This window comes from Oreochromis aureus, linkage group 9, assembly GCF_013358895.1.
Source record: "Oreochromis aureus strain Israel breed Guangdong linkage group 9, ZZ_aureus, whole genome shotgun sequence".
Lineage (NCBI taxonomy): Eukaryota > Metazoa > Chordata > Actinopteri > Cichliformes > Cichlidae > Oreochromis > Oreochromis aureus.
Genome location: NC_052950.1, coordinates 6,310,028 through 6,329,875, shown reverse-complemented (window position 1 = coordinate 6,329,875; position 19,848 = coordinate 6,310,028). Strand labels below are relative to the sequence as shown.

General features: G+C 38.3%; 1 protein-coding gene across 1 annotated transcript in view; it reads right to left on the bottom strand.

The window, feature by feature from the left end:
* Positions 1–19,848, bottom strand: part of pde1ca (phosphodiesterase 1C, calmodulin-dependent a) — a 105,874-nt gene that overhangs the window by 17,197 nt on the left and 68,829 nt on the right. The window contains exons 5-9 of the mRNA XM_039617797.1: positions 18,634–18,816; positions 14,138–14,204; positions 13,762–13,878; positions 13,278–13,418; positions 628–728 (exon numbers count right to left, since the gene is read on the bottom strand). Coding sequence (XP_039473731.1) covers positions 628–728; positions 13,278–13,418; positions 13,762–13,878; positions 14,138–14,204; positions 18,634–18,816 — 609 coding nt within the window. The remainder of the gene's footprint in view (positions 1–627; positions 729–13,277; positions 13,419–13,761; positions 13,879–14,137; positions 14,205–18,633; positions 18,817–19,848) is intronic.

Sequence of the window (19,848 nt, the reverse complement as noted above, 5' to 3'; positions counted from 1 at the left end):
GTCCTTGCAAAGAAAGGTGGCTATATTGGTCGCTGATTTGTTTTTGTTTTGTTTTTGAATGTCAGAAATGTATATTTGTGAATGTGGAGATATTATATTGGTTTCACTGGTAAAAATAAATAATTGAAATGGATATATATTTGTTTTTTGTTAAGTTGCCTAATAATTATGCACAGTAATAGTCACCTGCACACACAGATATCCCCCTAAAATAGCTAAAACTAAAAACAAACTAAAAACTACTTCCAAAAACATTCAGCTTTGATATTAATGAGTTTTTTGGGTTCATTGAGAACATGGTTGTTGTTCAATAATAAGATTATTCCTCAAAAATACAACTTGCCTAATAATTCTGCACTCCCTGTATTGATAACATGTTCTGTATGTGCTTTATACTTTATTCCACATAAGTATTGTAGAGTAGGTTAGATATAGACAGGGACACCCAGGCACCATTAGACATTAAGGACAATAGACAGCTAGAGAGACCCCTCTCTGACCCTTCAGGAAGAGGAGGCCTCCCTGGGGAGGGCGTTTGACAAATAAAATTATTTACGACTTTTAAATCCTAAACACTAGATCCCCTCAGAAACTGCAATAATTTGAATGTTGCTCAGTAGGAATTACCTGGTCTGAATATGGAAGTTATTAGTAGTCCCTGTATGCTCATAGTCATGGATGGCAGCTGCAAAAATAATGGCAAAGATCTCCAGCTCAGTTAGCCAGTGCTGAAAGAAAGTGAGATGTTGCATTTTGTATGTAGTAACAAACAAACAAGCAATAAATATGTATATAATATTGCTTTACACAATTGTTAATATAAAAAAAATTCAATAGCCACTTAAATCTAAGGTTTCACAAGTTCTGTGTTTACAATTGCTTTAAAGGTATACTGGTCTTTCTTGAACTGCAAGATTAATGGATTCCCCAAAGACAAACCTAAAGAATGATCAAAATCTGTCCAAAAAAGACAAAGGTATACCGACTATTGGATTGCAGCAGTGTTTCCCCTTTAACACTAGAATTACTGAGCCTTTTTTCCCTGGTGCAAGTCCCTACTACTAGATTTACTGGCCTGCGCAGATTTGCGTAAATTCCCCCCGACCTTAACACCTCTTGGCACCCCGCTGAGATTTTCACAGGTCGTCAGCTCCATTGTTCTCCTGCTTTTGTTGTGCAAACACACCTCCCCAACCCCTAACCATGAGAGATTCAAGTTTTTCCTTCCTGCAAGGCTGCTTTCCTTCCTTACCTGCCTGCATGCCTGTCCATAAACATATATACACAGAGTTGTACATATATTTATATATTTATATAGCCACACCTTATATAATATGCATAAAGTCTAGTTATACACACAGACACATCTATATCATATATACACACACACACATATATATATATATATACACACACATATGTGTGTGTGTATATATGATATAGATGTGTCTGTGTGTATAACTATGTATGTATGTATGTATGTATGTATGTATATATATATATATATATATATATATATATATATATATATATAAAAATGTTTGTATAGTGCACTTTCTATACCGTGCTCTGTCCACTTTTTTGCAATGACAATGCAGATTTTCCACTTGTGGGACAAATAAATGCAGATTTGCTGTGTGTGTGTGTGTGTGTGTGTGTGTGTGTGTGTGTGTGTGTGTGTGTGTGTGTGTGTGTGTGTGTGTGTGTGTGTGTGTGTGTGTGTGTGTGTGTGTGCAACATTGGCATTTGTTTACTCAGATCCAAGGCAGGCCAAACCTCTGTGTTACAACCTACATACAAAAGACAGACATTCACAATATATGGGTACACAAGTCTGTTTTATTTCAAAGTGTTTCAAACTTTACAGGGTTTGCAGACCCAGTGTCCATCATCCCTGCATTTGGCACAGGTGAATTTCTTACATGTTGCACAGGTAAATCTGCTGCGATTCCTGTTGCAGCTCTCTTGCACCTGGCACTGTGTTGTCTTTACAGTCCCTGGCACAGCACCTGCCTCTGTGCTAAGATTTCCTTGTGCTGCATGAATCGGCAACGGTTGCTGAGCTAGAAGACGCAGAAACAATCTTCTTTGCCTGTCCACCCTGTACATGCCTTGTACAAAATGTAGGCATTCACTGCCGCCAGGTCCAGCATATTGTAGAAAACCGCTACTGGCCACCTGCGTGTTGCTGATCTTACAGAATACATCCGTGCCATTTGGTCCAACACGTCTACACCACACTGTAAAAGCAGAGCGAGAGAGTCATGAGTATATGTTTTTTCTATAGGCCTGTATAGCACACATCAGAAAACATTGTAGCACTGGTGTAAAATTGTACACACATTCACATACCTTCATGTGGTTGTAGTCTGTGATCGTGTTGGGTTTCCTCTTTCTGCCGTCACCGATCGTCACGTCTTGGTGCATGGAACTTAGAACACACACAGTCTTGGTTTTTAGGTGCATAAATTGTCAAGGAGACACTGCCACTTCTAAGCACTGAAGTGGAGAATACCTCTCGCTTTGCAGTATCTTTTGCAAGTTGAGGAAGTTCACGCCGGACTTTATTCACCATGCCCAGTAATGTTGTTTTGCGCTGCAGCAGTCTGTGCGACAGTGACAGTGAAGTAAAGAAATTGTCCGTTGTGACATTTCTTCCATCATCCAAAAACGGCTCCATCAGTTTCATGACCACGTTCTCTGCCAGCCTCTCTCCTTCTGACGACTGGGGTCCTTTCCCAAGTAAGGAGATGCACTGCAGACATATTTGGTGTCCAAATCCGTGGCCATCCAGAACTTGATCCCAAATTTGTCTGGCTTGGTTGCAATATACTGGGTGAATGGACAACGAACCTTGGTAGGGAACAGCTGTTCATCTATGGTCATGTGTTCCCCTGGAGTGAAACTCTTAGCACAGTTCTCGTTGAAGCGTGTCCAGATGTCGGAGATCGCTGCAAATTTGTCTGTTTTCACCCGTTCTGCCCAGCGTGTCCCTGTCATCAAATCGAAGGTGTTGCATAATTGAAATGAATCTATCTAGGGGCATTGTCTCTTTGATTAGTGGCACCAGAAAACTTTCTGACCAGCAATCCACAATGGCACCAACAGGACACATGATTGCTCTTACAAACAGGATTGAAATGAATGCCATAAGTTCATGAACTTAAAGCATAAAGTCTAGTTATACACACAGACACATCTATATCATATATATATATATATATATATACACACACACACACATGTAGATAGATAGATAGATGTGTGTGTGTGTGTGTGTGTGTGTGTGTGTATACATACACCAATATTTTTGAATACACGTGTCCATATTTATGTTTCCAGATTGTTTGTATAGTGCACTTTCTATACTGTGCTCTGTCCACTTTTTGCAATGACAATGCAGATTTTCCACTTGTGGGACAAATAAATGCAGATTTGCTGTGTGTGTGTGTGTGTGTGTGTGTGTGTGTGTGTGTGTGTGTGTGTGTGCAACATTGGCATTTGTTTACTTAGATCCAAGGCAGGCCAAACCTCTGTGTTACAACCTACATACAAAAGACAGACATTCACAATATATGGGTACACAAGTCTGTTTTATTTCAAAGTCTTTCAAACTTTGAAACGAACCTTGGTAGGGAACAGCTGTTCCCTACCAAGCATTCTTGCAGCTGGCAACAACGGTCGTGCATTCAGTATAGTTGTGACTTCCGCAAAAAAATGTGGTCAAAATCTCATAAGTTGAAGCATTTCTACCAGGCATTTCTGAAAGTTGTAACACAGAGGTTTGGCCTGCCTTGGATCTGAGCAACTCTGAGTGAGCAAATGCAAATGTGCCAGGCCTCAAGGACAATGGGTGGTTTGCACAACAAAAGCTGTAGGAGAAACAAGCTGACGACCTGTGAAAATCTCAGCAGGGGTGCTTAACACCTCGGGACTTGCACCAGAAAATAAAAAAGCCAGTAATTCTAGGGGGTATTGGGTTTAGGGAAGTTACGCAAATTTGCGCAGGATAGTAAATCTAGTGTTTTATCAGGATTTGGGGTAGTTTTAAGGTTTTAAATGTTGTGGCTTGTAGAGATTACAAGGATATTTTGCTGCTATTTCTGCTGCTATTTTTATGATCATTATTACTATTCCATTAATTATTAATATTGATATTGCATTTAGATGTTTAAACATATTGGCACCCAATTAAGCTTTTATTACAAGTCCAGTAAGAACCACTTTAAACTGTTGAGTTGAATCTATAATCTTAAATGTTTATATGCAGACTGCAGTGTGAAAGAGTAACTCTGTGCCAAAATAAGACAGGAAGTTACATGTTTTTGAAGTTACATGCTTTGCAGGAAGTGAAACCGAAAGCAGAGTCTGAGTGCAAGTATTTTGAGTAGGTTATGAATCTTTAGTATCTTTTATGTATCTATATCTTTGGATTAAGCTTTTAGTAGAGGTTAAAACATTTACTCAACATATTACATATATGGTTCCAATTAGGGTATTACATGTAAGGATGAGCCTGTGTTCTGGTGAAAGGTCAGAAGTGCAACGGGTGAGATGAGAGAGCATTTAAGGACGAGACACACATACACACACATAGTTTCAGTTGTGTACGTGCTGGCCTTCTGTCTGGTGGAAAGGTTACAAGGTTTAGCTGATGAAGTGAAGGGTGAAATAAAGGGCAGCAGAAGCTGACACACACATACACATACATATAAGTAGACTCATTTAGTAGGTAAGAAGTTAAGATGTGTTTTGCTGTAACTGCAAAGTTGGGGTGCGTACGTGTTAGTCTGTTCCAGGAAGTACACCAGATGTCCCAGAGATAAGCGACACCGAGGCTGGGGGAAGCACCTGGGTTCGAGCCGGAGACAAATGTTCTTTTTAAACTATGTCAAAGTTAACTGAACATTTGTGGTTTTGGATTGACGTATGCTGTATTGTGTCTGAGAGGGGGGGGGGGAGCAGTATCACCCCAACCCTATAAAGTCTTTGTTCTGACTATTGTAAGACAGTTCAACACTGAATCTGCACAGTGTTGGACTCCACATGTGTATTCATTAAAATGTCGTCTAATTGCACCCGGCAGGATCAGTGGTCATTATTTTTGGTCTTCCTCCTCAATTTCTGAACCCTAACATTTGGGGGCATCGTCCGGTGAAAGGGGGAATTTTGGAGGTGTAGACGGAGAGATCCGGGGTCCGTGGTGATTAGACGGGCAGATACGAGTCAGTGGTCGAAAGTGAGAGACAAGCCGGCTTATCCAAAGGTAAGGCACATACCTGTTGAATTTTCCAAAGTGTGCCAGATTGGACATTACAAAATTAAAGTCTACTCACTGAAAATTACTGGTGAATGTCTGTTTTGATTTTGATGGTAATCTCATGAGCATGCTGGTTGAAGTAATGATAAATTATACGTAAAAGTACTGGGTTCAAGTCCCAAAGAAAAGGAAAAGAGTTAAAGTGAGTTCGAGTCTCACGTAGAAAGTAGGGAAATTGGTCATTTTTGTGGGTTCAAGTCCCGTTGGTCATTGGGTCTATCTTGTGATGGTCATTTTGTGGGTTCAAGTCCCCTATGTCCACAAGGGTAGACCTGCCTCAATCCTAATCCTGTTTTGGGGATAGATTGTTGTTTCAAATTATTCTAATTAAGGTTAGGACGAGGAGTTTGGGACCCCTAAGAACTGTTTCTCGGAGGCAACGCTCCCTGTTGGATAAAGATATTTATCCTTCACCTACCCTGAAGAGTAGGGATAGTACGGTCGACAGCCGGGGAGAACTTGGGAACCTCCAAAATTGCTAGGGGTGAAATTGTTTCAAATTATTCTAAATTTGTCTAGAACGACAGCGGCGTCTGTTAAGAAGCGCATTTTTTCGGAGGTAACGCTCCCTCCTGGGTAAAGACGTTTATCCTTGACCTAGTGGCGACTAAAGGTTAGTACGGTCGACAGCCGGGAAGAACTGGGGAACCTTCAAAATTGCTAGGGGTTCAAGTCCCCTATTTGCGCTTGTTTGGCTACTGGTAAATTAAGTTAGGGCTAGAAATCTGGACGGAACAGTTCGAGTCTGGTCTGGTGAATTGGTCGCAAAAAGTCTGGGACTTTATCGGTTGGACCGTTATGTTAAATTTATCGAAATTGGTAGGAGCTAAAAGGCCTAAAATCTGTGCAGTTGTAATTAAAAGACGTCTGTGTAATATAAAATAAGAAATCTTTGTGTGAAGGGAGTCTCTGTGTCAGCAGTGCACTGGCTGTTGATTTTTATTTTTAGACGGTGTGTGTTTATGCAAATGAGGCAGCTGCTGCGGAGCGCATGAGATGATTGTTGCTTTCGGTTTCGGGTTATCTAGCTTGATAACTATTGTTTGTAGATGTTTTTAAATCCCTGTGACTGAGATGCTGGTTTTGCTTATTAGAATTGTATAAATACAGTTTGAATATATTAGTGTGGATGTATAGTAATTGACTGAATTTTGATAGATGTATATATTTTGAGCCATAAATGCTGGTGTGTTTTATTTTTTAGTTATGTGTGTGTGGTGTGAGCAGCTGTGAGAATGATTAGAGGTTTCAGTTTTTTCTTTACTTGCTCTTTCTGATTATGAAAAGCATGGCTAAAATACTTGTATGAAAGCGTATTTTGAGTGATTTTAACCGTGTGAATGCTGTCAGTATTTGATTTGAGTGACTCTGCGTGATTTGTCTGAGTGAGTGAAAAGGTGGAAGTTTGAGAGAAAAGGCAGTGTGTGTGAGACGATTCATGATGTTTGAAAGAGCTCTATTTAAAAGTGTGTGAGTGAAATTAAGGTGTATTGTTTTTAGATCAAGATTTAGTAGAATTACTGATTGTTTGTAGACTGTAAAATACAAAGAGAGACAGAGTCTGCAGAAACAGGAAATGTGTGCCTGTGGTGTGTCGGTGACAGGAAACCGTGTGTGTGTGTGTCAGGAAATGCATGCCCATAAAAGGGAAACTCACTGTGACAAGTGTGCACCCAGAGTGAGAGACAAGTTATACTTTAGGTACATGAAGCAAATGAAGCTTTTAAGAAAAGAAATGAAAATGATGTTAATTGTATGCTCTAGTGTGCCAATACAGGTGGACTTCTCTCAACATTGGAACCTTGAGTGCAGCGGCATAACAATAGATTAACAGAATTGGGAGAAAATAAGCCAGTCTTTGGCTCGAAATTGTGTGGCTTGATCTCTCACTTTGTCCCTGAAACTGAGAAGAAACTCAAAGGACAGTCAATCTCCTGATGAAGACCGACAGAACATCGTGGACTTGAAGAATTAACTGAAGCCAAAAGACAGTGCAAGCGAAAGCAGTAACACTGACGATGACTGATGAGTCCAGCAGTATGAAAGAAAGCACGTGATGCAACATGCACAGTTGCTGGTGAAGAACAGTGTGATATGTCTGCTTGAAGGCACTGAATGTGATATTTTGCCATGCTGGGGCTTAACCTAAAAGAAAAGACCGTAAAGAAACAGAGAAGAAGACAACAGCTGAGTTGAGCCTGTGTTTGCTGGAGATTTGAAGCCCGAACAGGACACTGTGAATGAAAAAGGACCGGTGAGAGGTGAAGCCGCACGAGTTTGACTGCGAGAATACAGGATATGATTGGATTGAAAATTGAAGCCGGAACTCATGATTGTTTAGTGATGTCCACCATATCACGTTTAAAAGAGGTAAACACAAATTGAAAACACACATACACAAATTGTTACATGTGAAATTATTTTGAAACGAATCAGAAGTGAGATAGTTTGAACCTAAAGCTCAGTGAAAAGATGCATAAATTAAATATGAATACATAAAAATGCAATGAAGAACACAATATAGGATGCAATGAAGATGCAGCTTACACTTAATTAAGATGATCACATGGCATGCAACGAAGAAAGCAGCTTACACTCAATTAACATGAAATGCAATGAGGAAAACGCTTATAGTCATATTCATGACATAAACATGACATAATTGGCATCTGTGACATGAAAGAGAGAGAAGTGGGTCGTTTAAGCACTCGTGATAATAATGAAAATGTCTTAGTTTTGTTATTTTCAGGGGCAAGCAGACCTGGATCAATTTTCCACTCCAGCGGTCGGAGGAAATTATAGGTTAACATCAATGGATATGTTAAGGCAAGTTTCTGGTTGAATTGTTCACAGCATGATGTGTCCATGAACCTGAAAAGTAAGCCCTAACTCCTGGCTGAAGACCAGGAGGGCTGTTATTTAAGGTGGGAAATCAAAAAGTTGGGTTAGTAATTTGGGGGAGGAGAAAACTGGCTGTTTAACTGGAAAATTGGGAAGGTGTCTGAGAGACTGCGAAGCCATAGATGCAAAAATAACACACACAAACAGAGAATGCATTAACGTTACAGAGACAAGACAAGCTCATGAAGATTAATGCATAGATATTGATTAAACCTGGGTAAGAAAACAAGCATACGCAATGAAGATCAGCTTGCTACTTGTATGAGTGATGGAATGGTGTGAATGTTTAATAAAATAGACTTAAAGCTTGAAGTTGAAGTTGACTCAAAGGGGTTATATGACAGGGGAGTGACCTATGGAAAAAACAAAAGAAAAGTGATTAAAGTAGTATAAAAGAGTGACTTAGGAGTGCTCTTGCACTGATGGATCAAAGCAAGTGATGAGTATAGAAAGAAAATGAAAATAATTGAATAATGTGATAAGGTTTAAACATGTATTTCTCTTGTCAAGTTGGCTTGTTGAGATATGACTCAGTATGCAAATTAGCTGGAGTGAGTGGTGACGAAGACACTTCCTGTGTGTCTGTGTGTGACTGAGGCTTTCAGTTGAGGAAACAGAGGAGTGACTGAGGAGGATTATTGGGCGACAAATATAATGGTAAAGTAACAGGATAATTGATTACGGTGGGCAGGATTGTTCAGAGGTGCAGATTTGGACAGGACATTTATAATGTAGTGATGATACATTGTTGTAATGGGTTTACATCTTATGCTGAATGAAAACATGGCAGAGTGAGGAAGGGAGACATTGTTGAAATGGTCTTTGATCTTTTGACGAGGTCCAGGTCGCAGTGAACGGGTGAACTTTGAGATTGTTTCAGAGTTTTGAGGCTGTTGTTTCTATTTCAAGAGAGGGAGTTTGATTAAACATGGACATGTCTGAGAGGGGCCCGAAATTTTTGTAGTAGTGCACTCAGAAAAAACCTGTCAGGTGATTTTGTTTTGTACTTTGATGAGCTAATAATCAGCTCTCTTTTTTCTCATTTTTGTTCTAAGCAGGCCTGAAAGAGAGTGGACTAACAGCGCTGACAAAATTACTGAGTACGAACATAAGGTGGGCTTTCCAGATCATAATTGGCGGTGGAGACCTGATTGGTTGTGAGTCTCTGTCTAAAAGGATTGTAGCGATTCAATCCAGTCAAAAGCATAAAGAACTATTTTTTAGAAGGAAAAAACAAAATAAAACAAATGATTGAGCTCATTTTGCTGATGTGGAGCATCTGATGATTCGCGCAGAAGGCTGCGGTATCAGCAAAAAATATCTTGTGTGAATGTGTGTGACTGGACCAAAGAGGGAATGAATAAATGTGGACATGTGGACAATGTGGACAATATATGTGCCTGAATGTGGACAGACGTGTTGTCATGCCAGAAGGAGAAAGGGGATGGTTTCTTCTGTTTGTTTTGCTTTTGTCATAAGCAGGACGAGTGGAAGACTTAATTCTGGGGATGTTGATTTTGGGTTGCTGATGTTTGCTTTGAGTAAAACTTCTGTTCTATCGACTGGAGTTAGATTATGGTATTACATTATATTGTTGGGTGTATGCTAAATGCTAAAAGGGGAAATATTTTTTGATATAACTTATGTTACCATTAACTGAAGTAACACATGATTGATAACTGTTCTGTTTTAAGTTTATTTTTGTTATAACACAGATTGGATCACAAAGGAGGAGAGTTGGTTATGAAATGTAAAGTACAGGTTTTGTTTCCAGGAAGTTCCAAGGATACAGGCTCTGGATGGAGCGAGGACTTCGAGAAGATTTGACATGATGATTAAATTGATTTTATTCCTTAAATACAGGGTTGCAGGGCCGGAGCAGAGAGGAGGATTGCTGAGCTGTTTTGAGAAATGATATGACTAACCTTGTTGTTTTAATTTCCTAAGCGTGGGTGAAGCATTTTGAGTTTTTTGCCACATGAGATGTGTCAAAAAAGAGAGGGATTTAAGGTTTAATTTGTTTAATTTGAAATGGGTTTTAGGATCATTTAATGACATTTTGGTTTTTTTTGATAATTTAGATATGGCAGTATTGAGGCAGAAATTGTTATTTTTAAATAAAGTTATTTTTAAAGTAAAATGAACTGAATCCTGTTTAGAAGATAAAAGGCCGGTGTTCATGAGAAGTTGTACACCAAATTTAAAGGGAAATTGTGGGACATTTTGGAATAAAAAGATATGCTTTGGGGAAAACTAGCGAAGATGTTAGGAGTAGAAAAGGTTTTATTTCTTTTTGATTTCTAGGATAAGTGGTTATAATGCAGGCTTACACATACACATATTACATAGATTTATTTCTGGGGTAGAGGAGAGAGCTTCTTAAGAGAATGTTAAAAGTGTCACTGACCCAAATGAATAGCATTGAAGATTATATACATAGAAATGATTTTATACACATTGCATTTTGTGCCTTTAAAGGAGTTGTGGCTCAGAGAGTCGTCTCTTGAGGGTTAAAAACTTTTGGTTAGCGTTAATGATTAGCCAATCTACTGTGAGAATGACCTGAGTTATTGAAGGATTGCACACGCTTACAGACATATGGAGTTCTTAATACACATGACAGTATTGATTTGACGCCAAGGGCCTGAAATTCCTTTGGCTTTTATCTGAATTTGAGTTGGCCCACTAACAAGTGACAGAAAAGAGGAACTGAATAGGAGTTTCGCTTGTAACTAAACTGTGTGACATGTAAAATATTGGGATAACACATGCAGCTCCATATGAGTCTTATTATATAAAATGTAGTTATAGAATAACAAACGCTTGTCGAAGTGACCAAGGTTTCTTGCTTAAAAAAAAAAGGACCAAAGGAAGGAATGCATTTATTTTGGTTAAGACTGATAAAGTATAATTAGAATGTATCATTACATTAAGAGCAGCAAAATGAAATAACATGCTATACCAAGAATCGAAATAACACAGGAAATGTGGGTTTAAAAAAAAAAAAAAAAAAAAAAATGAAGTTAGGGTTAACACATAGAAGTTGTTTTAGGGAGCTTTTAGCTATGATGAAATTTATTGAGGAGTAATTAATTATGTGCTTACACTTAGTTGATTAAAGTGGTTGTTTTTTCTTTGATCCTTTAGTAGAATAGGCGCTTATGATGATTTTTCTTGTGAAAGGTGACTTTAGATCAGAGTTACATGCAGCTGCGACAGTACAGGATGTTGATGATCAGATAAGGGAGAATAGGGGAGCAGCAGGAAGCACCTGCAGAGACGTGAAAGCAGTGCTTTAAGAGTTTACAAATGATGAGTAATGTTGAATAATATATAGAAATAAAAGTCAAAAACCGGATACGTAATTAGGTTCATGTTTTGAGTAATATTAGGTTGAATCAGGTTTGAATAAAGAGAACAATTGAGGGACATAAGGTAGGGAAGCCGTAGTAGGGAAAAAGTGTTTTCTATCCTTTACAGGATTAGATTTCCACAAGAGAGGGTCAGAGCGGGAACAGTGATCCCCATGTCCATGACGTCATGGGTGGACAGGGAAGCAGCTGAATGGGCCGAGGAGTGACCCAACACAATGTATGGCGACCTCTGGTGTGCCAGAGGTCGAGAGAGGGGAATGTAGAGATTACAAGGATATTTTGCTGCTATTTCTGCTGCTATTTTTATGATCATTATTACTATTCCATTAATTATTAATATTGATATTGCATTTAGATGTTTAAACATATTGGCACCCAATTAAGCTTTTATTACAAGTCCAGTAAGAACCACTTTAAACTGTTGAGTTGAATCTATAATCTTAAATGTTTATATGCAGACTGCAGTGTGAAAGAGTAACTCTGTGCCAAAATAAGACAGGAAGTTACATGTTTTTGAAGTTACATGCTTTGCAGGAAGTGAAACCGAAAGCAGAGTCTGAGTGCAAGTATTTTGAGTAGGTTATGAATCTTTAGTATCTTTTATGTATCTATATCTTTGGATTAAGCTTTTAGTAGAGGTTAAAACATTTACTCAACATATTACATATATGGTTCCAATTAGGGTATTACATGTAAGGATGAGCCTGTGTTCTGGTGAAAGGTCAGAAGTGCAACGGGTGAGATGAGAGAGCATTTATGACGAGACACACATACACACATAGTTTCAGTTGTGTACGTGCTGGCCTTCTGTCTGGTGGAAAGGTTACAAGGTTTAGCTGATGAAGTGAAGGGTGAAATAAAGGGCAGCAGAAGCTGACACACACACACACATACATATAAGTAGACTCATTTAGTAGGTAAGAAGTTAAGATGTGTTTTGCTGTAACTGCAAAGTTGGGGTGCGTACGTGTTAGTCTGTTCCAGGAAGTACACCAGATGTCCCAGAGATAAGCGACACCGAGGCTGGGGGAAGCACCTGGGTTCGAGCCGGAGACAAATGTTCTTTTTAAACTATGTCAAAGTTAACTGAACATTTGTGGTTTTGGATTGACGTATGCTGTATTGTGTCTGGGGGGGGGGGGGGAGTAGTATCACCCCAACCCTATAAAGTCTTTGTTCTGACTATTGTAAGACAGTTCAACACTGAATCTGCACAGTGTTGGACTCCACATGTGTATTCATTAAAATGTCGTCTAATTGCACCGGGCAGGATCAGTGGTCATTATTTTGGGTCTTCCTCCTCAATTTCTGAACCCTAACACTTGCTAGCAGGTCATAACAGTAAAGAAAAAAAAGAGCCCATTACTTCAAGATGAGTCTGACCTGCAAATGCCACAGAACATTAGTCATCACAGATTTTTTTGTTGTTTGGTAATACACACATATATATATACTAAAAACAATATTATGATTATCAGATTATCATATGTGATGGAAATTCCTTTTTAATTCATGTACAGGGAGTGCAGAACTATTAGGCAAATGAGTATTTTGTCCACATCATCCTCTTCATGCATGCCCATTACTTCAAGATATGAAAATGGCTCTCTTTGAGAACTGGAAAGAACCAAAGCAGTTTTCCTGGTTACATTTTAAATCACCATTAACCAAGCAAGACTTACCATAATTCCACTCTTAATGAGCAGGTAATGGACCGTTTGTGTGACATCAGCAGCATGTATCAGGTTGTGGTAGGGATTTTTGTACTTGCTGTATCCCATTTCCAGTGACTCCACAAATGATGTGAGTGCAGAGGTAGGAATCTGATATTGAGACAATGCAGGAGAGAAGCATGATGACTGCAAAGTTAAGTCGTATATGATTACATCACTTTAAAGCGCTTTGAGTGCTCAGAAGAGTAGACAAGCGCTATATAAGAACCAGTCCATTTACCATTTACCAAAAGATAACGCCACATAAAAAACAACAAAAAGTCATTTATAGTCTATATGGGAAATTTTTTCACAAGGTTATTAAAGTATTGCACTTCTTAAACAAAAATACAGACCTTGTTGTTTTAGAATTAGAAATTCCCTTTAAAACTTAAAATAATATGAGGTTCAATCATTTAAATGATACATGGAAGCTGTCTTTATTTGAGTTTACCTTGAAACGATTAATCAGGTTATATCTGTTGAGCAGTTCAAAGAAGACAATTTTCAGAGCATGGTTTCCGCTGGCATCATTCAGTGCAAACACATCAAACGACCACATATCTACATGCTACAGACACATAGAAACCAGTTTTATTATCATTTGAATAACATAAACAAGTGTTTCCTTGTGTACCTTGTCCTAATTAAGTCATACACAAAATGGCAGTTTCTGTTCCTGCATATTAGTATGGTAGACAGAAGACTTTTTCCCTGGCCTTAATCTTTTAACTCTATTGTATAACTTGCTCATGACATTTTAATACTGGCATTAAAACTGAATGCAGAATCACATACATCACCATCACCAAGTACATGTGCATTTATACCTTAAGCATAGTGATGATATTTAGGGAATAACTGAGACCAGTCATGTTGGAGGTTCGTCTGAACATCCTGTAACCCACAGACAAAAGCACACAGCAACACAAGCACACACCAAATGAACTAATGCACTATGCCAGTATAGTATAGTAACTCATTTATTAATTTGAATATGTTACATTTATTTTCTGACATTTTCAGATGATAGAAAAGAAGTAATATCAAAGGCAATATTAAAAAAAAATCCATCCCCAAAACAGAAGATCCCCAGAGTTTTGAAGCAGTACTGCAATATTAGGCCAAATAATAAAGAAAGATTAACTTTTGTTTATTCTAAATTGTTATTCAGTCTAAGGGGCAAAATAAGTATATTCTATTAAAGCCTTGTCAACCTCAATTTTTTTTTACCATTTCATTTTCTATATTGATAAAGTAATGTTTATATTTCTGGCATTACTTCTGTAATCTGCGTAACTTATTTTGAGAATAATATTTGTTGTACTGAGTGGTTCGGATTGGCTCCTGTGGAATTACAGGGATTATTTTACATAACCATCATCTTTATCATTGCATTAATTATCATTTCATCCAAGCATTTATTGAAGTTGCTGGCATTATGTTATAATTTGTATTACAGGGGTTATCATAATCAAATATTGACATGTTTATTACAGGTGCAGTTACAACCACTTTAAATCACTGAGTTAAATCTATAATCTTAAAAGCTTATATGCTGAGTATATTGTTACAGTAAAATACTAGCTGAGCAAAGGCCTGAATGTATTCAGCTTCTTGTTGCATTTGAGTTTGCCTAGTAACAGGTGACAGAAGGAGGACAAGTCTATGGGGACCTCAAAGGCCTGACCTCATCACCATATTTGGAAGAGGATGCCAGAAAGGGGAACTTCTGTGTCTGCATTTATCTCTTAGAATAGATCATTGTCTGTAGAAGAGGCAAAGAATGTTCTTAAGATGCAAATTATGTGCTTGTAAACGCAAGAGGGGGCGTTATAATACCCTGATGTTATAAAAGCAATCTGAAGTGTATTTTTGGACGGGAATTTACAACTGATGGTTTCCAGTGTACGTCTCCCCACGCTGCGTGTATTCATTAAAAATCAATTGTTTGACCGACCTCTTCTGGACCATCATTGTTTTACTCTCGTCCTCAATTTTTCAGTTCAGTTCAGTTCAGTTCAGTTCATTTTTATTTCAAACATTTCAAACATGTGTCTTCGCAATCATTATAAAATATCATTTCATTATTTGTTTGAAAAGGAGTAGGCAGAAGTATTTACTTATTTGTCCCTACCCCCTCAAGTTTTACCTCTCATTCATTTAATTTTCTTTTAGTCTTAAATTAAACAATCAACATATGAAACAAAAGTTAAAAAAAAAGCAAAACAAAATAAAACGTAAATAAATCAAAAACAAGAAATAAGCAAGCCCCACCACAGTATAGTTTCTTTCATATGAAAAATACAGAATGAGTATATTTGCAGATACACAAGTTATGGAAAAACAAACAAACCAAAAAAAAAAAACAAAAACCCAAAAGAACCACAACACCATTACCAGCGACATTACCGTCCTGGGTTAACCCCTGCTTTTCTTCATTCTTATAGTTATTTAAAATTAGGTTTTATATTTTATTTTAAACTGATTTATGTTTTACTTTCCTTTATTTCTTCTGTTAGACTGTTCCATAATTTAACTCCTGCAATTGAGATAGACATAGTTCTTAAAGTTGTTCTAGCACTTTGTATTTTTAAATTCCATTTCCCTCTTAAGTTATACCCACCTTCTCTTTCTATGAACAATTTACAGATTTCTTTTGGAAGCAATTTATTTCTTACTTTATATCTCCAAAAGTTGAATCTGTTCATCTGGACGTAGCGTTTTGTGGGAGAAACGTTTCGTCACTCATCCAAGTGACTTCTTCAGTCTCAGCTGACTGCAGCTGACCCCACAGCCCATTGTTCCTTCAGTGGGCTGGTTTCAGTCATTATGCAAATGTACTGTTTATAAGGGTTGGGGAAAACTGCAGTCAGCTGAGACTGAAGAAGTCACTTGGATGAGTGACGAAACGTTTCTCCCACAAAACGCTACGTCCAGATGAACAGATTCAACTTTTGGAGATTTACTTTCCTGGATGATTGAGAATGCATCAAGACGTTCTTACTTTATACATTATTTGCGCTGTTTTAAGCTTCACCAAGTCTTGGAATTTAATAGCTTTCATTTTGACAAAGAGTGCATTTGTATGGTCCCTGTACCCCACATTTTGAACCCGTAACACTCCCAAGCCATTCTAATATAATATCTGTTGACCTGAGTTGTGGCCATAATATGCTATTCAGAGGTAAAAAGGTAATTCAAAGCTATTACTAGATACTAAACAGATTTTCTCTGATCACTCCAGTATCCTAAGAGCCCAGAGACAAGTTGTTAGGTTAACTGCTGATTCTCAATTAACTGTAGGATGTAAGATAGCTAATGAACATCAAGATAGATTTAAGATTAATTCTAATTGGTGCATGTGACTGGTATTGCAACAAGTGTTCATCAAGTCTAGAGAAATGCTATATAAATGCCAGTCCGTTTCTATTGTTTGTGTGGTATCCATGGAAACAAAATGATGCATCTTAGAGCCTGTCAGGAGTATATGGATATTTTGCTGCTATTATTTGCTGCTATTTTTATAATCATCATTACCATTTCATTAATAACAGTTTTGATATTGCATTCAGATGTTCAAACATATTGGTATCATATTAGTCTTTATTATAGGTCCAGTAAGAACCACATTAAACTATTGAGTTGATTCTATAATCCTAAATGCTTTTGAATGTTTTTATACTCTTACACTGAAGTCCAGACTTCAGACTAGACTGAGTTGCAGGCTGACAGGAAATGCCATGCTTTGCAAAAGTGAAACCAAAAGCAGAGTCTGACTACAGACGTATACAGAAGTATTTTGAGCAGGTTATGAACAATTAGGTTATTCTTTAGTGTCTTTTATGTATCTATATCTTTTGATTAAGCTTTTAGTAGAGGTTCTTGATTGAAACAGTTGTTTAATACATTTTACATATAAGTCAAGATCATCACACTCAGGATGGCCTCAGCCTGGTTGCATAAGCAGAGAGGTCAAAGAAGGTGCAGCGCAAGGATCATACATGCACAGACATACACACACACACATACACCCACATACAGTTAGAGAGGTTCATTTGTAGGTGAAAGTTTAAGCATGTTTTGCTAGGGTTGCAGTTTTATGTTGGTGTACGTGACTGTTTGATGAAGAAGCAGGTGCACGATGCGAGAGCTGAGCTAGCTTGCGGGAAACCACCGGGGAGAAGATGGAAGCCAGTGTCCTTTTAATTGTGTCACAAGTTGTCAAATATAACATTTGTGGTTTTGAGTTGACGTATCATGTATTGTATTGGTGAACGCTTGAGGGGGAGTTCTAATACCCCGATGCATAAAACTGTGTTCTGAAGTTTTGGAGATCGAGATCTGATGCTGTCTGTGTACAGTGTCCATCTCCCACGCTGCGTGTGTTTCATTAAAATCTTCGTTGACTCCACCTGACAGGGTCAGTGTGTTATTCCGATCTCCTCCACCTCTCTCTCCTCAAAATGAACCTTAACAAGCCTTATCCAAATTGTTCACTATATGTTAATCGAAACCATTACAATAAAAAGTACAATTTGGCTGAACTTCTCAACATATGTTTTAGTTATAGAAATGTGTGATGCTTTTTTTTTTTTTCAAATAAATAGTCAAGAAAATAGAAAAACAAATGTACACACTTTTTATTGCTACCAAGGCTTCTGTTATGTTACTATTGTGAGATTATTATATTATCTTATGCCATGTTATAACCCTAATTAAAGATTGTGAAACTATTATGTAGTTTTAGTTTGCATTATTCTCCTGAAGAGGTGATAACTATTAGATTTATTAAATTGATTTGTATTAGATTAGACTGTTGATTTACTGTGAATGAATGATATTGTTTTATGATGCATTATACTGCGGAGTTATAAGAAATACCGTTTTCAGAGAGTTATGGCCTTATTTGTCTGATTAGAAGAGAACAGAACATACCGGAGAGGTTTTCTGCCCCATCTCATCAGGAGGAGATAAAACAGGGAGCCAAGGCCGCCACTTCGGCGCCGTAAGAGAGAAAGAATTGAATGTTTAGGATTTTACGACTAGGTGGGGGCCACTAGAGGCTATAAGAGGCTGAGTAACCCTCCACCGTTTTGAGATTTGCTGTGACCCTCTTCATGCATGTCTCCCCATCCGGATGGTTTGTGCTCATAAGTGTTAAATTGTATGGAAATAAATAATTGTTGATTGAGCATTTATACACCGAGTATTGTCCTTCCTTTAGCCCAAAGATCAAAAGAATTGGGAGATTTTAACACTATGCTGACTTGTTAAACTGACTTGTATTTTGACTTGTAACTTGACTAGTTGTCTTAAGCCAAACCTCTCCACAAAGATCCCAGCCTGTACTGCACGGACGATGCTGCGAAAGTGTGGTTTGTCTTCACTGTGGTGCAGCAACAGGGTTCTCTGCCGTGTAAAAGTGGAGGCCAACCAGTCACGAACCTCCAGTGGTACAGAGTCTGACTGGATATCACTCAGCTCATCATCTTGGTTCCCCAGTTGTCTGCAAGACCATTTGCAAAAACAGTGAATGTACATTTTCATCTTCTAAAATAATTAATCTATCATCCTCATCTTAAATGAACCAAGCCAAGCCAACTTTAATTAAAACAGCACTTTAAAATGGCAAGTTGTGACCAAAGATAAATAAAATAAAATAAAATAAAATAAAATAAAATAAAATAAAATAAATGAAAATTATTTGTAGAGAAACCCGTGAGTGACAATGCTCAGGACTTTTTATGAGTATGCTGTGGCCAGTGCCATCCTCTATGCTGGTAAAACTAGACACCTTTGAAACTTCAGGGTCAGGTCAGGAATTCAAGTCCCAACCAGAGCATCTTTATCCAGTAAGGGTCCCTAGGCTAGACGACCCCCCCCCCCCCAATTTTAACCAAGCCTTCCTCGGATATAAGCAAGAGACAAAAAAAAACTGAAGCCATACTGACTCACATGTCACCTGGATTAACAGGGTCTGCATCAAGTGTTCAGGAACCAGGACACACTGATGATGTCATGGTCACCGTGTCTGCCCGGCCGGCCCCACAAGGCCACATGTGTTTTTGTGTACATTCTCCTCTCGCCTCCCTGCCTGGGCGGAGCTCACTGCAGGCTCCCGCCCTCGGCGCACACACACCTGTCTCTCATCAGGCTCCAATTACGGGTTGGACACTTAAGGCCGGGACGCAGACAGTCTCATCGCTGGATGATTGTGCAAGACACGTTAGGGAATCTCATTGTGTATCTCTAGCTCTGTGAATTTTCCTTGTGATTTTCTGCGTTACAGCGTAACCGACCTTTACCTGTGCACAGTTTCGCCGGACCCGTGACCCACCCGATGTGTGAACCTTTGTGAAGAGAGGAGCGAGAGTGAATGTGATTCCCTTCCCGGACTTTCCCTTTGGACCTTGGATCCCCGCTATTCCCCCCACACTGTAAAATCTAATATTGTGTTTAATTAAAAATATTAAGTAGGCTGAACTCAATTTTTATCTATTTATTATTAGAACTCAATTTAAGTAAGTTACCAGTACTT